The 15,000-nt window shown below is 32.3% G+C and overlaps 1 protein-coding gene across 1 annotated transcript in view; it reads left to right on the top strand.

Annotated features, from left to right (window-relative positions):
* The window catches only part of LOC127850894 (myosin-11-like), a 160,915-nt gene that overhangs the window by 11,886 nt on the left and 134,029 nt on the right, over positions 1-15,000 (top strand). Inside the window, exons 5-7 of the mRNA XM_052384285.1 lie at positions 5,540-5,668; positions 7,621-7,704; positions 9,126-9,235. Coding sequence (XP_052240245.1) covers positions 5,540-5,668; positions 7,621-7,704; positions 9,126-9,235 — 323 coding nt within the window. The remainder of the gene's footprint in view (positions 1-5,539; positions 5,669-7,620; positions 7,705-9,125; positions 9,236-15,000) is intronic.

Raw genomic sequence — 15,000 nt, 5'->3', positions numbered from 1 at the left:
AATAACTCTCTGATTATACTCCTTTAGTTGACGTTTCGGCATAATGCCTTTATCAAAACATTGGAAATTATATGTTAACTACATTTTTACGTCTTTTGACTGCACAATTTAAATAACAAAGAAAAATGTTTTTAAACGTCAAATGACGTTGTACATGATGACGTCATAAATGGCGTTATATAAAATGGCGCCAAAAAAATGTAAAAATTCGCCAAAAATGAAATGACGTTAAACACTTACATATTGTATCTTAATCCTATGTTAAATGTGTGCTTTATATATTTAATAAATTGATATTTTACAATAAAATAATCATCATCATATGTAATTATAATCTACCTTAACTTATTATCATAAATTAAATAGGGTAAACTTATTTAATGACTCTTATTATTTCAATCCATATCTATGTATAATATTCAAATGATATTTGATTAAATAATCATATATACTTGCTATTCTATATATCATATACACATTATGGACAAGATAAATTGCATAAAGTACTATTAGTTTTACATCCATTTATGTTGATGATTAATATCAAATGTTTTTCACATATATTTTTTACAAGATAGTTTCCCGTAGCAGAAAATCAAGTTGATTTTTTGTATTTAGTCCATTTGGTGATTGCGTTTGAAACTTCTTTATAAATTCCAATTCTTTAATAAGTCTGTAATAATGGGAACTGTCTCTTATTTGTGTTAACACTGATACACCCATATCCTGCACTCTGTGGCCTGCACCATTGAAATGTTCTGAGATTGGTTTCTCTCTTCGTAGTCGCACGTCAGCCTCGTGTTCTTTGGCACGTTCCTTTAATGATCTGCTCGTCTCTCCGACGTATACCATCTTTTGGCATTTAATACAAAATATACCGTACACCAAGTTATAAATGTTACAGTTCTGTTTTATTGCTTCGTTTGGAATGTCACTTTTTGGGTTGTTATGAAAACCTCTTGTCAACATTTTACAGACTATACAATTAGTCTTACACGATTGTGGTATTAGTTGAAAACGTTTGTTTATTTCTTTGTTTGTTTTTCCATGAACTAAAATGTCACCGATATTCCTATCTCGTCTGTATGCAACTATTGGTACGTCTGGGAATATATTTTTCATTCTGTCTGATTTATATAGTTTGTCTGTATGTTTTCGAATTATTGAGTGGATATTTGGAAGGTTGTTTGAATAAGTTATAGCTAGTGGTACTCTCTTGTTGTCTGTTTTATTTGTTTCTTTCTTCTTAAGTAAGTCTTTCCTATTTAAATTATCAACTCGGGATAGCTCATGGTTTACAAATTTATTTGGATATCCTCTTTTTTGTAGATTCTGTTTTAGTTCTTTTTTACGATGTCTGTATTTGTTTTCGTCAGAACATATTCTTTTTAAACGTATTCCTAATCCATAGGGTATTGCTTTCTTCACATTTGTTGGATGGTCTGAGTCATATTGGACATATTGATGTTTATCAGTTGGCTTTGAGTATAAATCAGTTGTTATTTTATTATCTTCTAGTTGAATTTTTGTGTCTAAGAAATCTATCTGTGCTGTGTTCCATCTTAATTCTACTTTGATGTTTTCATGTATTTTGTTAGCATAGTCGAAAAATTTCATGAGTTCGTCAATTCCATGTGTCCATAGTCCAAACCCATCATCTATGAAACGTTTATAGAATATTGGTTGTTTATTGTATTCAGATAATTGTTCATCCCATTTTCTCATGTAACAACAGGCATAATTTCTCCCAAGTTTCGATCCAATAGCTACTCCCTCTTTTTGTCTGTATTCTTGTCCACAAAATTCGATCACATTATTTTCTAAAACAGTTTCAATCATTTCAATCACCGCTTCAGTGTTGATGGTCTTAGTACAGCGTTCATTTAAAGCTTGTTTGCACGCCTCTAGGCCCTCTTTCTTTGGAATCGATGGGTATAACTTGACAACATCAAAACAGTATAAGATAATTCCTTCTGGTAATGGTGTAGTTATTTCCCTCTCTATAGCGTTTAAAAATGCTGTGGTGTCTCTTATATAGCTTGGTGTTTCTATAACATAGGTTTCTAGCTCCTTTTCTGCTACCTCTGCCATTCTTTCAGTACTTGTTCCAATGCCATTTACGATTGTTCTATACGGGTTGCCTTTTTTATGTATTTTTGGATTTCCTTTAAGTTTCCCTCTTGATGGATATTTTGGTATCAAGTATTGTTGTAATTTCTTTGAGATAATGCCGTTTTTAAATAGTTTATTTGCTAGTTGCTTCACCTTTGTGTTTGCATTGTCAAGTCCATTCCCATTAGTTTTTTCATATGATGTGCTGTCATTAAGTTCATTCCGGAGTTTTTCTACATATTCATTTGCGTCTGTTATCACTATTCCAGAACCTTTGTCTGCAGGCCTTATTATTATACTGGAATCATTTAGTAACGTGTGCAATGCTTGTTTTTCTTGTCTTGTGATATTTGACTGTCCATTTTCTTTTATGCCATTTAGAATATCATTTTTAACTGCTTCTATATAAGCATCTAGCCACTTTTCTCTACCAGGTTCAGGAGTAAAACGGCTTTCTTTCTTTATCTCATATTCCTCCTTTTCATTTTTCCTTTCTTGATTTTCATCACTATGGAAATACTCTGCGAGTCGCATCCGTCTCTCCCATTCTGCTAGGTCATCTTAGATAAATCTACGTGTTTTTTAGACGGTACAAAAGATATTCCTTTGGATAATAGACTTGTTTCTGCTTCTGTTAACTTTCTTGAAGACAGATTAGTAACAGTGTCAAGACTATTATTATTTGTTTCAATTGTGTCTTTTTTTGCTGGTTTATTTTCACCCTTGTTTTTAGTTCTTTTATCGTTTGATTTAAGTTTTTGTGTATCACACTCTTGCGTTTTTCTATTTTTCTTATCTTGATAGTTCATTTTATGCCCTCTTTCTTCAAAATTGCAACATTAGTGCTGCAACAATATACCAGTATATCAGTATGTATCGCAATACGCAATACGAATATTGTATTACAATACGATTTTCGCCATACCGGTACGAAAATTTTAAAAACATGCATCTACATTTCGTTCAGAGAAGCCATCCAAAATAATGATATTAAGGTAAACAAAACAAAGCGGTATTTTGTAAAAATAAATTGTTACGTAAAAATGGCATTCTAAAAAGTCTATTATACAGAGTAGCGTTGTTACATGGAAGCATTTATTCTATGCTTTTAAACGAATTATCGTTGAATTAATTACGCACAACTAAATGTTTTGTTCGATTCTGAAATGAGCATTATAAAATTTGTAATCCGAATTTCTGAAACACGCTTCCAAAATGTTATGCTAACGCAACAATAAAAAAGTGCTTTATTCTTTTTCTCAATAAAAAGCGCGTGAACATTATACAGACGTGTAAAATGTCGCGTGGAAAGTGTGGGTGTATTTGTGTTGTATAAAACTAGAACATCACGTCAGGCGATTTACGCGTGTTCAATGGGGAAAAAAACCGCCCGATTGGAAGTTATTTCATCACATCTTTAAATAGTAACAAATGCCAAAATGTATTTGATATTTAAGAAAATTGGCGAATGTTTGTGTTTTGTGTTATTCTTGAGCATTTTTATAGTAAACATTTACCAGAATTTGCTTTAAAACTGGAATATACGGGATTAATCCGGTAATTGGCGAGTTATAATTCTGGTACAAGTAAGCAATATATTGCGATATATTGCAATACGGGTTTTTGAAGTGAAAATATATCGCAATACGCTTTTTTGCGTATTGTTGCAGCACTACCCAACATCATGAGTCTTTTTGCGAGAAAGCTGGGCAAAATGCATGTTTGGAAAGTGTTGTCCCAGATTAGCCTGTGCAGTCCGCACAGGCTAATCAGGGACGACACTCACCGCTTAAACTAGATTTTTAAATATATAAAGCACACATTTAACATAGGATTAAGATACAATATGTAAGTGTTTAACGTCATTTCATTTTTGGCGAATTTTTACATTTTTTTGGCGCCATTTTATATAACGCCATTTATGACGTCATCATGTACAACGTCATTTGACGTTTAAAAACATTTTTCTTTGTTATTTAAATTGTGCAGTCAAAAGACGTAAAAATGTAGTTAACATATAATTTCCAATGTTTTGATAAAGGCATTATGCCGAAACGTCAATTAAAGGAGTATAATCAGAGAGTTATAATTTTTTAATATCCCTTCGGATAATTCAACTGAGTTCACTAAATAATATAATTGTTTTTAACTTTGGTGGTTATAAAACCTCATAAAATATATAAATATCAAGAATTATTACATAAACAAGTTATTTAATCAACAATTATAGTCAAGGGAAGCCCAACATTAGTGCTGCAACAATATACCAGTATATCAGTATGTATCGCAATACGCAATACGAATATTGTATTACAATACGATTTTCGCCATACCGGTACGAAAATTTTAAAAACATGCATCTACATTTCGTTCAGAGAAGCCATCCAAAATAATGATATTAAGGTAAACAAAACAAAGCGGTATTTTGTAAAAATTAATTGTTACGTAAAAATGGCATTCTAAAAAGTCTATTATACAGAGTAGCGTTGTTACATGGAAGCATTTATTCTATGCTTTTAAACGAATTATCGTTGAATTAATTACGCACAACTAAATGTTTTGTTCGATTCTGAAATGAGCATTATAAAATTTGTAATCCGAATTTCTGAAACACGCTTCCAAAATGTTATGCTAACGCAACAATAAAAAAGTGCTTTATTCTTTTTCTCAATAAAAAGCGCGTGAACATTATACAGACGTGTAAAATGTCGCGTGGAAAGTGTGGGTGTATTTGTGTTGTATAAAACTAGAACATCACGTCAGGCGATTTACGCGTGTTCAATGGGGAAAAAAACCGCCCGATTGGAAGTTATTTCATCACATCTTTAAATAGTAACAAATGCCAAAATGTATTTGATATTTAAGAAAATTGGCGAATGTTTGTGTTTTGTGTTATTCTTGAGCATTTTTATAGTAAACATTTACCAGAATTTGCTTTAAAACTGGAATATACGGGATTAATCCGGTAATTGGCGAGTTATAATTCTGGTACAAGTAAGCAATATATTGCGATATATTGCAATACGGGTTTTTGAAGTGAAAATATATCGCAATACGCTTTTTTGCGTATTGTTGCAGCACTACCCAACATCATGAGTCTTTTTGCGAGAAAGCTGGGCAAAATGCATGTTTGGAAAGTGTTGTCCCAGATTAGCCTGTGCAGTCCGCACAGGCTAATCAGGGACGACACTCACCGCTTAAACTAGATTTTTGCTAAGAAGAGACTTCATTTAAACGAAAAATGTCATAAAAGCGGAAAGTGTCGTCCCTTGTAAGCCTGTGCAGCCTGCACAGGCTAATCTGGGACGACACTTTACGCACATGCATTAAGCCCAGTTTTCTCAGAACGCGACTTCTATTATCTGGGACGACACTTTACGCACATGCATTAAGCCCAGTTTTCTCAGAACGCGACTCTTATTTTCAGAAAGAGCTGGAGGAGATATTGTCGGACACAGTGAAGAAGAAAAAGTACCAGCAGCAGGTCACAGTGTTTGTGGTCGGGTTTCAGAATGTGTCTGCCCAGAAGATGCAATTGCTGCAACAGGTCAATCAGGTATGGACAGCTGACCCTTTCAGTGCGGGAACCGAATTTTGAAGGCCTTTGCAAACAGTTTGGATCCAGATGAGAAGCCACAGAACGTGGCGTCTCATCAGGATCCAAACTGTTTGCTATTCTGATAGTATTATTTGAAAAAAATCGAAGAAAATGCTTATTATAGAAATTCAGCAGACGACATTTTAGCAGACGACAAATTTCCCAGCATGCAAAGGGCTAACAGAGTAGCTTTGAAGGCTTAGGACATGAAATGCCTGGCCGCTCCATGGGGTACCCACCATAAAATATCTTGCCTATTTATTCTTTACCTTTATTCTTTTGTCTCTTCTGGCTTATCAATTTATCTGTGTAATAATCACCAAAGGTTTCTACACTGTGACCACAGCAGGATGCCAGTACAGAGGGATACATAGAATTGTTTGTGTTTGTGTGTGTGTGTGTGTGTAGGGGGGGGGGGGGGTCAAATAAAAAAGAAAAGGCTTCAACTAGGCCTGAAGAATTTGAAAAGCTGCGATTAAGTCACGTTAAATAAAATAAATTATGCAGCACTTTGTGTCATAATATTATGGTTGTTTTAAAATGTTAACAGAATTAGCATTGTTGTATTATGGTAATGTTTGGAACTTATTGTTCGGATTAAGTTTGTAATCAACATAAATATTAATATTAAACAGCTAGGAGACCAAGTTTTTTTAAGGTATCTACATCTTATTTTTACATGCTTTACCTCAATTGTTCATTTTCTAAAAATGAAGATATTATTATTATAAGTATCATATGTTACAAAAAGCTCAAACTGGCTGTCATTAGAATTTGTTTTTTGTTGTTGTTAAATAAATGTTTTATATAATAAATCCACTTCAACATAATGGGTATGGATATGCCAGTTATATTTCAAATTTTTTTCCATTTGAATAAGAAATATCACGTTCTTTTGACTCAATTTTGGAGGTTAATGTTTTTGATTTTATGCTTACAAATTCTTTGAAATTGATAATTAAAGTGATTTCAGTATGATATTTTCTAAGGTTCAACTTATAGAGCTGGACTTGGAGATAATTTGATTGTTTTTATTTATTAAAAAAAATCTTTTTATGGACACCTTCAATTGGGAATTTTAAGGTCCCATTTGGGGAAAAATGCATACTTTTTCCATTGACCCTAAATTTGAAAGAAAAAAAACACTGTGAATACAACAAAAGCTTTTCCTATTGTTATTCCCCCCTTCAAAGAAGAGGGGATATATTGTTTTGTTCATGTCGGTCCGTCTGTCGGTCCGTCCGTCCACCAGATGGTTTCCGGATGATAACTCAAGAACGCTTAGGCCTAGGATCATGAAACTTCATAGGTACATTGATCATGACTGGCAGATGACCCCAATAGATTTTCAGGTCACTAGGTCAAAGGTCAACGTCACAGTGACTCGAAATAGTAAAATGGTTTTCGGATGATAACTCGAGAATGCTTAGGCCTAGGATCATGAAACTTCATAGGTAGATTGATCATGACTGGCAGATGACCCCTATTGATTTTCAGGTCACTAGGTCAAAGGTCAAGGTCACAGTGACTTGAAACAGTAAAATGGTTTCCGGATGATGACTCAAGAATGCTTACGCCTAGGATCATGACACTTCATAAGTACATTGATAATGACTGGCAGATGACCCCTATTTATTTTCAGGTCACTAGGTCAAAGGTCAAGGTCACAGTGACTCAAAATAGTAAAATGGTTTCCGGATGATAACTCAAGAATGCTTACACCTAGGATCATGAAACTTCATAGGTACATTGATCATGACTGGCAGATGACCCCTATTGATTTTCAGGTCACTAGGTCAAAGGTCAAGGTCACAGTGACAAAAACCGTATTCACACAATGGCTGCCACTACAACTGACAGCCCATATGGGGGGCATTCATGTTTTACAAACAGCCCTTGTTCTGTTACAGTTTTTCCTGGACAATTCCAAGGGGGAAGATGAGGAGGTTGTAGAGGAAAGGCTGCAGATAGATCTAGATGAGGCCTCCAAACAAGTCAGTGTGCTAGCTATCTTATTGTACACTTTCCCACTCAGAAACAAGGTGAAAATGGCTATGTGCAAACAGCATAAAACCAGAACAGCTTGCGAGTAACTCGCAGTCTGTTCAGGTTTTATGCTGTTTGCTGCTCATCAGTATCTTAAGGTTGGAAATCAAGCCTTTAAAACTCGAATTTAGTAAGAAAGGTCTTTAACTAAAATTAACTTTCTAATGGACTACAAATGCGTCAAAATACATATCTAAGTGGTAAAGTGTTAACCCTTTTCCATTCGGATTGGTATTTTGACACCTTTGTATTCCGTTTTGAAATTAAAGTAAACGTTTCTTACTACATTTTAAAAGTTTTAAAGGCCTCATTTCCAACCCCAAGATACTGAGGAGCAGGAAACAGCATAAAACCTGAACAGACTGTGAGTTACTTGCAGGCTGTTCTGGTTTAATGCTGGTTGCATATTGCCATGTTCAACTTGCTTCTGAGCAGTCAATGGTTAACCCTTTCAGTGCGGGAACCGATTTTTGAAGGCCTTTGCAAACAGTTTGGATCCAGATGAGACGCCACAGAACGTGGCATCTCATCAGGATCCAACTGTTTGCTATTCTGATAGTATTCTTTGAAAAAAATCGAAGAAAATGCTATTTTTAGAAATTCAGCAGACGACCTTTTAGCAGAAGACAAATTACCCAGCATGCAAAGGGTTAAATCCAATAATGAGTTAAGCTCAATAATTTGTGGATGTAAGGATTATACAACATTCCATAAAAAGTAATGTTCAGTGTTTGACTCTTTGGTAAATCAAAGGTGTTGGTTCTTCAACCATCAAATATCTTGTTATGTTTTTTTTTTTTGCTTTTATCCTTACAATACAAAGTGATAAAAAAATTAAACCAATACTCTTGAAGGAGGTGATTTGAATGGATATTGAAATATCATCTAAACATGACCTTTTATGCTATATTATCAGATCCACTCAGCGGATAGTATAAAAGAGTCCCACTACAGATTATTTTAAATATATGTGCTTGAGAAGGAATAAGTTAATTTTGTTATTTGTTTGAAAATAAAGAATCCTATCAGTTAAAGAAAATTCACCATCACTGATTTTTTTTTATAGATTTTTACAGATTTTAATTCATTTAAAATATAACCAAAATCACTATATTATCCCATCAACAACATGAGACTACCAGTGTCAATTACTCCTTTTTTATGACTAAAGGGTGTTGGAATCTGACAAACGTCTGATGAATTTGGTCATGGACATGTCAACTTTCCTAAATATTTAAATCACATGTCCTTTAGTCTTTGATGAGCCAACAGAATGACCCGAAAATTTGAATCAAATGTATATTTATATTAATATTGATTGGCACCCTTTCCAGTGTCATTGTAACAAGTTTTCACAACTTATTTGCAGGTCCATGAGTCTCTGAATACAGCAGAAGAGCTGACAAAACGACTGTCTGATCTGAACCAAGACATCATAGAGTGGTTGGTTAACTATGCCAACACAAAGGCTAGTAACAAGTAAGTCATCAAAATTGGAGACCAGTCTTTTTGTTTTCCCCACTTTTGGTGGTAGAAACACCATGGAGGCCTTTTTGTCACTTTTGGTGGAAGGCATATGGGGAATAAATGTGTTTTACTTATGACAAATAATTTTTGGCTATTATTTCAGACAAATACTTTAGAAGTTGCACAAAAGTCTCTAAATATAGACAGCAAGATTAATTTATCAAAGTTTATTGAAACCAGTATGTATATGTATGAGATATCTTTTCATTATTTTACTGTGATAATCTTTTGTAATTTTTGTTGAAGTGAATAATTTTATCCCTATTTTTTGCAATGACCTGCACATAAATTACTATTGGGAAAAACGTGACTCAACACCCCTTAAAAAACAAATTTAAAGGAAAGCAATATCACTAAAAACATTAATAAATTAATATTTTGAACATGTTTACAGTTGACGCTTAGTTGATAATGGCTGAGCATCTTTTTTCAATAAAAAATAAATTATAAAATGAATTCCATGTCCTTTTAATGGGACAAGCTAATTCAGTTAGAGGTGTTGCCCATGCTTATTTGCACTTCCTGTTATCAGAAACCAAGGAATGATAGCCTATGAAAAGTGAGTATACATGTCACATGACTGAAATTGTCCAATCACTGTAAAATAAATGTCATTTCTATTTTTAGCTTGTGATGTCATTGAGTTATTTAAAGAATTCACACATGTTTGAAATCCCACACTATTTAACAATATTATTTAGTTTTGGTCTTCTGTGATTTGATGATAATATAATTATATTTATAGTAATTTTATTTTGTGCTTTTGTGAATATTTTACTTTTGTTTACACAGCATTTCTTGGTTATGCAGCTTATTCTTTGCTTTTGAATGATGTTTGTTTACTTTAATTATTTGATTATTTAAAATAGTTTTGTTATGGAAACGTTTACTTTTTTAAATACACATATGTTAAGACCCTTCACATGTTTCTGCATTTTGATTCTGTGTGTTGGTAATATTAATCATAAATCATGTAATAAAATAGTGTTGACTATATTTATAATCTTTACTTTCGAAATAATAAATCATAATGTATAAACATAACTTGGTAGAAGTGTAGTAGAAGTATAAGCATGCAAATATTGCATGCATTGTCATAGAAGGCTGCATGAGGGAATGTAATGTGGTTTAGAAAGTTATTTTCAGTCAAAGGTTTCTAGCTTTTGGTAAAAAGTGAGTTAATGAAAATGTTAAGAAAATGTGTTTTAAGATGTTACAGAATTTATAAAAAAATTAGATTGAATCCTAATCATCATTATACATTTGTTTGTATATTGGTTTTAGAATTTAAAAAAAATCATCAACAAAATGGCATATTTTGTCATAATGTTATATACTTATTTGTTCTATTGCTATTTTCAAGCATCATACAACCATGAACAAAACGTAAATACTTGTTTATGTCTATTATAAACTATATATTATATACAAAAAGGGAGTATTGCCTCCGTGTAACACTGTGCTGAACATATGTTCTGAGTACATGTCATATAGCATAGTTTTGGCTGAGTCATCAATAAACATTTTGGTTACTCCCGAGCCTGCAATTTCTAAGAACATCATACCAGTGTAATGTTCTATTTGTACACACATATTTTTATATATAATTCTTAAACCATAATTAATTCACACACTATTTTACAAAAACAAACAAGAAATAAAAAAAACTGTCGTGTCCTAGTTATGGTTATAGATGTATTCCAGAACTTGGACCACCCTACTGATCAGGGGGTTTAAACCAAGCTGACCCATTTAAAATCCTTTTGAATTTGCATTCCATTTCAACTATAATTATGTGATTTAAACAACCATTGGTAGATCAAATGGACCAGTGTTGTATGTACCAATTGATTAGATGGGCTTTTCAAACATGTTGAGATCTATGTAAACAAGTTGATATGTGTTCAACACTGATAATGATCTCATAAGGGAACTAACTCTTATTCGTCATTATTTGTTATATCATTATAAAAAACACACAATGTTTTCTCTGATTAGCATTATATATGGATGATATTAAATTAATCATTTATTCTCACACATTGGATTGAAAAATAAACATTTTTTAGATGATAAGGCAATAACTTGTGCATCTGTGCTTAAATTGCAGAATTCTACAGTATGTATGTTCAACATTTGTCTTGCATGTGTGCATCTTTTGGTCTGTGTATGGGTTTTCTGAAACTGATTTGTTTGGACTTTGAGAAAAAGGCCAATGAGAGAGTGAGAGTGATAACTGTGTATATGCCCCCTTTAAAATTGTGTTTGTGTTCTGCTATTATGTTCAGTCATAATCAAATATAAACATGTAAATATTGCAAATGTTGAATCTTATCGTAGCAACAGTTTCAATGCTCTTAACATTCTCGTCCCCTCTAACATAATATCCTGCATTGCAGCTAATGCATTTGTATGAATGAATTTCAGTCCAATAACATATTGACTGCATATGCATATTATTATTTTTTTGCATTTTGTAATTTGCTTACAAAATAAAAAATCTATGAAGATATTGCAAGTGAGATGTGTAACAATTATTTGTATATTTGTCTTGTGTATAAATAAAATACAGATTCAATTTGTTTGAATCAATATTTACTTTGTTTTGAAACTTTTCTGCACTCTTTTCCTTTATTACAGTATTTTCCTTTTTCGTCTTGCCTACAGCCTTTCTATCCTCTCAGCGTTTTGATTTTTAACGTTTCGGTTACTTTGTTTGTAAGTGTGTTTTGAAACAAAGTGATATAGATTATGGAAAATAATTTAAAATTATGGATGGATTTGTAAGCAACAAGTTGCATGATGTTGTGAAATTTTAGTACTAACAAAAACCTTGTGGTAATTTAATGATTTAGAGGTCTGTTTAGTAAATGTTTACTTATTGATCAGTAAATAAGAACCATAACTTCTGTGTTTGTTATATCACATTTATTGTCCTGGCTTGTGAATGTTAATGCAGAAATTTTGTTTTGTCATGTGAAGAGGATGTTTCAAATTTATTCAGAAGGCCCAAGGTCAAACATTTGCATGGTGCAATTTGTTTTATGATTACACTATTATTCTCAATGGGCTTCACATATTTTTCCAACAGGTAATAACATTACAAGCTTTGTATATTTTTGTTTATGAATAGTACAGTTTACTGATGTTTTCAAAATCCTGTAAATTTGGTTATAAATTGGTGGTTTTCATATCATAAACATCATGTTCTCAACTGATGTTTTCCCATTCTTCAACTATGGGGTATACACTGATGGTTTCCTTTTCATGAGCAATTGGGTTAACATATAAACAGATGTTTTAACATATCATGAACATGCTCTGATGTTTTCTATTTTATGAACGTTTGGGTAAAAACTGACATATTTCATTTTATGTACATTGGGCTTTGAAAGTTTGCTCACATTTTCCATTTTATGACAATCAGGGTATTAAACTTAAGTTTTACATATTGAAAATACAACCCTGTTTACAGTCCTTTGCAGATATAAACATAGGTTTTCAATAAAATGAAATTGGTGTCTGATGCTCTCCATAAAAGAGCATTTTGTATATTTATGCCCCCCTTCGAAGAAGAGGGGGTATATTGCTTTTGTCGCATAATTGGTGTATTTCATGTATATTCCTTGTTCGGTGTACTGAATACATAATATCTGTCTTCATGAAGAAATGCATAAATGGGCATCATATGTCATCGTCAAATTAGACGAGAAAAATGCACCAAGTTATTGCCCATGGCTGGGTTCACTAATTAGTTATGTCTATGGTAAGCACATGCAGCACTGTTAATTTGTGTATATTTTCATGTTAAATGACAGGTGAACTTTCATATATGCAGTTAAACAAACGTGGTCTCGCTTAATTTTTGGCATATGTATGCACAAGATATGTAAGTCACACATAAAGCCATCCCGTATCAGGTAATTCAACTCATGTTAAAGTCAATCATCCAGACAGCCGTCACCCAATTTATTTGTCCATTATTGTATAAATTGGCATCTGCGTTGTATAAAGAGGAGTCCTAAGTTTGACAATCGAGTAGAGTAGTCACGCTTTTCTTGACGTGGTGGCCATGTCGGCCACCGCGATGTAAAATTGTACTTCATGAACATTGGAAGCGTTGTGTTAGAAATTATTTAACAGAAATAAATCTCGATAAAAACAGAAAGGAACTTTAGTTGTTACTGTGTATTATCAAGGAACAATGTGTAATTACGTGACACAGTACATTTTATGGTGCGCAGTGCCAGGATGAAACCAGAAGTGCCACTCATTTTAACGTCCAACAGGGAAAAAACCAACGCGACATGGAAAATGGAGTACAAACAACACTATACGGAATCACAGGCCAACGTGAAAAAACAACGAGACATGGAAAACTGGTCAGTGTTTTCATAAATTACGGCAAACAGGGTTTTATGTCAAATTTTATATAGTAAGAAATAAAACGTAAAACAAAAGTGTCATGACAACGAACTTTTTCAGAATTGTTTTAAAGAATTTTACGAAGTTAGGTGTTTAAAGAAATAATTAATCATGTACGAAGAAATTATGCAACTATCAAAATCATACAGTTTTTCATTGATCTGTAGTTTTTCTAAACTTTTGGGAAATTAAGAATAAAATAAATGAAAAAGAAAGTAATTTAAATTTACAGAATTTTCTGAGTTATAGGAATACTGAAATTAGATGCGTACAAATAATTGAGGGTATTTAAAGAATTTTCTATATTTTATGTATTATTAGAATACATAACTATGTACGAACAAATTTTGCAAATATCAAAAGCATTTTGCATTTATCGGTACATTTTTATAAATAGCGGTGAATCGAGAATAAAAAGAGATATTTGAGTTTTACATTATTTTTATGAGTTATGGAAATCATTAAATTAAAGGCGTACACACAGAGAGTATTAAAGAATTTTTATATATTTTTGGTATTGTTCGAATATAGGATTATGTACGGACTTATGGTGTTTTTTTTGCTTACCAATACATTTTAAATTGTTGGAATGTTTGTAAATTTTCATTAAATTAAAATGTACGAGGAAAAATAAGAATATTTAAAACAGTTTTGTTTATTATTTTAATAAAGAAAATTTGTGGATGATTTTATTTATTAATATAATAGAAAAACTCGAAGAAGGAACAAATATAAAAAATATTCAAAGAATTTACCTAGTATTTTACATTGGCAGAATTAAGAATTTAGGAATTTAGATTATTTAAGACAGTTTTGTTTATTATTTTAATAAAGAAAATAAGGCGGGTTTTGTTTATTAGAATGATAAAGAAAATTAAAGAGGACGAATAAATAAAATTATTGGAAAATTTTAAAATAGTTTTCCGAATTGAAAAAGAAAGAAAATAGGAAATAAGAAAAATAATGTTGATTGCGAATATGAATAGGGCAGACACACACAAAAAAATTATGTAAATATGTATATACGTCATTGTGTTGATGCAAATATATGTAGGATATCGGTAATTTTAAGTAAGAATTTAATGCGATCTGACGCGTATTGCGCTGTTAAAATATAACGATATGTACGCATTAAATTTCTAATATAATTGTTTAAGGGTTACAATTATATTTTATGAGCACGGCTGACTGATCAGCGTTCGGACATACCGAGCCCGAGGTTCTGATAACCTTAGCGTCCTCATGAGTTAGAGAATTTATCCCTGTGCCATCGAAGCAAATTACGCTATGGA

The sequence above is a fragment of the Dreissena polymorpha genome, chromosome 11 (genome assembly GCF_020536995.1).
Source record: "Dreissena polymorpha isolate Duluth1 chromosome 11, UMN_Dpol_1.0, whole genome shotgun sequence".
Taxonomy (NCBI): Eukaryota; Metazoa; Mollusca; class Bivalvia; order Myida; family Dreissenidae; genus Dreissena; species Dreissena polymorpha.
This window is presented reverse-complemented; position numbering and strand designations above follow the sequence as displayed.